Source organism: Callithrix jacchus, chromosome 3 (genome assembly GCF_049354715.1).
Source record: "Callithrix jacchus isolate 240 chromosome 3, calJac240_pri, whole genome shotgun sequence".
NCBI lineage: Eukaryota > Metazoa > Chordata > Mammalia > Primates > Cebidae > Callithrix > Callithrix jacchus.
Genome location: NC_133504.1, coordinates 178,889,105 through 178,893,991, shown reverse-complemented (window position 1 = coordinate 178,893,991; position 4,887 = coordinate 178,889,105). Strand labels below are relative to the sequence as shown.

General features: G+C 37.2%; 1 protein-coding gene across 11 annotated transcripts in view; it reads right to left on the bottom strand.

Annotated features, from left to right (window-relative positions):
- Positions 1-4,493, bottom strand: part of LOC103792108 (uncharacterized) — a 342,458-nt gene extending 337,965 nt beyond the window's left edge. For 10 of the 11 annotated variants that reach the window (XM_078367502.1, XM_078367508.1, XM_078367503.1 and 7 more), the window contains exons 1-2: positions 3,047-4,493; positions 518-657 (exon numbers count right to left, since the gene is read on the bottom strand). In XM_078367502.1, the coding sequence (XP_078223628.1) occupies positions 518-657; positions 3,047-3,191 (285 nt within the window). In that variant the 5' untranslated portion in view covers positions 3,192-4,493. Of the gene's footprint in view, positions 1-517; positions 658-815 lie in introns of all 11 variants that reach the window. The other variant, XR_013533196.1, reaches the window with a different exon arrangement.
- Positions 4,494-4,887: the final 394 nt, after the last annotated feature.

Sequence of the window (4,887 nt, the reverse complement as noted above, 5' to 3'; positions counted from 1 at the left end):
CTGGTAAAAAAAAAAAGAGGAATATATATTTCTGACTAATTTCCAACATTAGAACATACCAGCAACCCTCTTCACTTTTACCCTGCAAAAATCCACTGAAAGACCTTGCCTGCATGAAGCAAATCTGGGATTGTCATTAGAAATAGCTGATATATAAAATATAGATAATAATTATATATTTATAATATATAATACAATTAATATCTATAATTATATATTATAATATCTAACTTATAATCGATATAAATGTAATTATATCTATATAATTACAGATATTGATTATATAATATATAATCATATATATATGTGTATATATATAAAATCAATGTTCTTTTTTAAATGACCTGGACAACTTTCTGAACCTCAATTTCTAGGAAGTTGCCATACTGAAGACTAATGAATTCAGTGTAGTCAGTTTTCCTTTCACTACTGAAAAGAAATTCTTATTTATTTATCTAAGAATCTTGCAAAGTAATTGAGTAAAGTTTAATGAACATATTTTATTAAGAATACCTACCTTTATATACTGCAATCTCAGCAAAGAGCTCCCAATGAAAGAAGCAACAGTGCAGCGACAGTAAATCCCAGCTCTGCCACTTAATAGCTCTTTGGCACTGGGCAAGTTAACATAATCTCTCTGTGCTTCAGTGTTTTCATCTGCAAAATGGTAACAGTAATTAATCATATGGATGATGTAAACACCAAGTCATTCAGTATAAGTAAAATATTTAGAACAATGTCTGGCATAGAGTAAATGCCATACATATTTATCGACTTTAAGGAACAAAATTAGGGCTTTAAGGAACAAATAGAACCTGGCTAAGGGAACAAGATACCGGCATCTCACGCTCATTCAGTGAATACTCCGAATTTGTAGATGGCACTATTTAAGTTGCTGTTTTTCTCCACCACCAACACCCCATCTTTTTTTTTTCTGATGAGCTGCTGTATCAATTCAGATTCTCTGAGAGGTAGGCACCAAAACTATTAGATAAACAAGGTATTTAATGAGGAAAACACATGTGAAAGATAAAGAAAAAAGGAGCAGAAGTGGTAAAGAAGACTTTCCAATCATAACACAGATTGAATACTTGTGCAAGGAGAGAGACAAAGAATTGGCCAGGAAAAGTTCAGACTACAGTGAGGTTCTAAGAAAATCTCAGCCAAGCCCATAAGGAGTCAACAAGCAAGCACGACATGCCTGTTAGTGGAATCCCATGTTGGGTAGAGAAGGATTGGCCCCAGTGCCCCTGCTGTAACCAGATGTTGGCTAGGAGGAGTCCAGGTGAAACACAACATTGGCAGTTTTGAATGTGAAAGTCCAACAGCTGCCATCAGCTGTGCTTCCCACAAAAGGTTCTCTTGAAAGAGGATCTGAGTGCCACACTTCTTTGGTTGCCACAGCCCCTGTGATTGCATTTATACAGGTGAAATGCACACATAACATGATGTCCACTGATCGTTTTTGTTAGGCCATCATTTAAAGACAGTTGTTGGGAGGTGGGCACCGGCAGGTATCACTGAATACCCTAATGTTCTTTGGGGACCAGCCAAGAGGAAGCAGCTGAAGCTAGTGATGGCTCTCTGATGGGATCTACCTCTGAGGATGACTGATGCATTGCTGGTTAAATATGTCTATGCACTGATGCTTTGAACCTTTCCTAAGTTTGGCATTTGCTGATCATGGAGTCCAGTACTGAGGAAACTCCTATAACATGAAGACCAATATAGGAATAATATGTATGTATATCTATTATATGTATAGATAGGGGTGTATGTGTGTATATTACTTAGAGGCTATAATTATTTCATTCAAAAAATAGACTTATTGGGTCCAGTAGAAAATATATACATTCTTGGAACTTAAATTGCCTGTTCTATTGAATAGAAGAATGCCATTAAGAAAGTTGGCACTGCTTTTTAGCCACTGAAATGATAATATACAGAATTATTTGAAAAACATCAAGAATAAAGTAACTTTCTAAGTTTCTCATCTTGAAATTAGATCACAGACCACCTTTCCAAACTCAACAGTCCCAGCTGGCTCTCTGGCCTGTGTGTGGACCACAACTTCATAGCATACCTGGTGCTATGAGGGGCCCAGGGACACAGAATAAAAAAGACTAAGTGCCACGGCTTGGGAGGACCCTGCCTAGTCGGCTAAGCTGAGGACAAAAGTGCTATAGAGGTGTGTGAAGGCACTACATGAATTCAGAGGAATGAGCCTAACCCCTCACTATGGAAAGAATAATGAACAGCTGGAAACTCTAGGTAGCAAGCTGTGCTATAACAGTGCATACACCTGACATCCAGCTTTTTCCTCATCCTACTCCACACCTTTGCTTCTAGTTTAACCTGGGCTCTCCAAGTACAGATGAGGTCAGTGTGATCCTTGCCACCCCAGTCCCTATCATTTATTTATTTACCAATTTCTTTTTCTTTTTGAGATGCAGTTTCTCTGTTGTTACACAGGCTGGAGTGCAGTGGCAGGATCTTGGCTCACCGCAACCTCCGCCTCCTGGGTTCAAGCAATTCTCTTGCCTCAGCCTCCCGAGTAGCTGGGACTACAGGCTAGCGCCACCATGCCCAGCTAATTTTTGTATTTTTAGTAGAGACAGGGTTTCACCATGTTGACCAGGATGGTCTCGATCTCTTGACCTTGTGATCCACCCGCCTCGGCCTCCCAAAGTGCAAGGACTATAGGCATGAGCCACCGCGCCCAGCCTTATTTACCAATTTCTTAATCAAGGACATATTGAATACAAAGTGCATTTGGACTATAGTTTGTCCTGATCCCAGGTCCATACACAATATATATCTATATTGTTATATTAATTTGCAATATTAACCAACTCAAATCACTTGGGCAATGAATAGAAGGCTACAAAGTGTAATTCCAGCAGTTATAAATTAGCCTGTTTCTCATCTATATTTTGCAGAGATAGCATGAAAGTTTGAAGGATTTTATTAGTCCATTTCCAGACTGCTGATAAATACATATCCAAGACTGGGTAATTTACAAAACAAAGCAGTTTATTGGACTTACAGTTCCACGTGTCTGGGCAGGCCTCACAATCATGGCAGAAGTCGAGGAGGAGCAAGTCTTGTCTTACATGGTTGGCAGCAGGCAAAGTGAAAGCTCCTGCAGGGAGACTCCTGTTTTTAAAACCAACAGATCTCATGAGATCCATTCACTATCATGAGAACAGCATGGGAAAGACCCAGACAAAATGATTCAATTATCTCCCACCAGGTCCTTCTCACAACGTGTGGGAATTATGGGAGCTACAAGATGAGATTTGGGTGGTGACACAGAGCAAAATCATATCAACTATTATGAGGTTTGTCACCAGAATAGCAGCAGTTATCATGTGCGACCTGAACAACTTTCTGAACCTCATTTTCCTTGCCATAATCTGGAAAATAGAGATAACAATACTTATCTTGCAAAGTATTCATTAAATTTCACATGAAAAGAGCAAAGTACAGTGACTGAAATAATATAAAATGAAAGGTAGAAAATAAACTAAGATGTTTAAAAAGCAAATTTAGATTTTTGAAAATAATTTAGAAGGTGGACAAATGCTCCTAAACAAGAAATTCAGGAATCCTGAAGAAAAAGCATAATAGATTTGAATACATAAAATAATTGACATCTACGTGATGAAATATAGCATAAACAAATGCATATGAGCATATAAAGGGCCAGAAAAACATAGTTGCAATGAACATAATGAAGATTAATAGCCATTTTACTTAGAAAGTTTCTGCAAATTAATAAGAAAAATAGAACACCAGAGAAAAATGACCGAATATTATAGATCAGCAATTCACAGAAGAATTATAAATTGCCAATAAAGACCTGAAAACAGTCTCAGCTTAGCTGCTTCTTAAGTAACTCAAATTAAAACAAATAAGTGATTCCATTGTTTTTACTGATCATGTGAATGCAACAATGTAAGTATTGATAACATCCCTTATAGGTAAATATATGGGAAAATGGGTATAGTACTTGAGGGGGCATTGAGTCAAGGTGTCTGCTTGTGTAGTAAGCTTCACTATTATGACGCTTGGTTCCAAAAACTGGGGAAAGACAATTTTAACCAACAACTTTTTTAAAGAAAATTATTAGTGTTTACTATTATCATCATAAAGAGATTGGGATATTTCCTGAATCTTAACATTGCTCATGTAGTTTCACTGCAGGAACACTGGGAACTAGGCATTAAATTACATTTGGACTTAATCTTGGGGAATCTTCTCTGGGTTATGGGCTTCATACTTCTCTGTCTTGGTGCCAGCTAACTTTGTTCATTTGGTGAAAAACAGTAACCAACAAATTCTGAGTTTTAAGTCCTTAAATAGCTTCAACCATCAGAAAATTATTGATTCAAGTCACAATTTTCCCGTGCCCCAAAATTCCAAGAAAGTCAGTTTCTCACCCTGATTAGATCCAGTGAATACTCCTGGACCAATAATTGATGATCTCAGAGATGTGGTACTGTGATTAGCGCAGCTTGAGTCTGGACCCACTCCTGACCCAGCACACTGCATCAGAAGATGAGTTCCCATTAACTTGGCTGCTCTCAGAAGAAGGATGAGGGAAGTCATAATTCCCAGAGGAAGGGACTGTTATTCCCAAAAGAAAAACATGCTAGGCAGATACAAAAGGGTTTAAAATATACAAGCACTCAGTATATTTTTTAATAAATTAGATAATTAAAAGATAAATTGGTACAATCAATTATTGGAAGAGGAATTTACAATATCTATCAAGATTTTATATAATTTTACATCCACTAATTCCATATATTCACAAAAAGTAGTAATTTATTAACTTGTTCATCAAATATTTGGTGCATCGTGTGTACTTACTATTCTAAGACC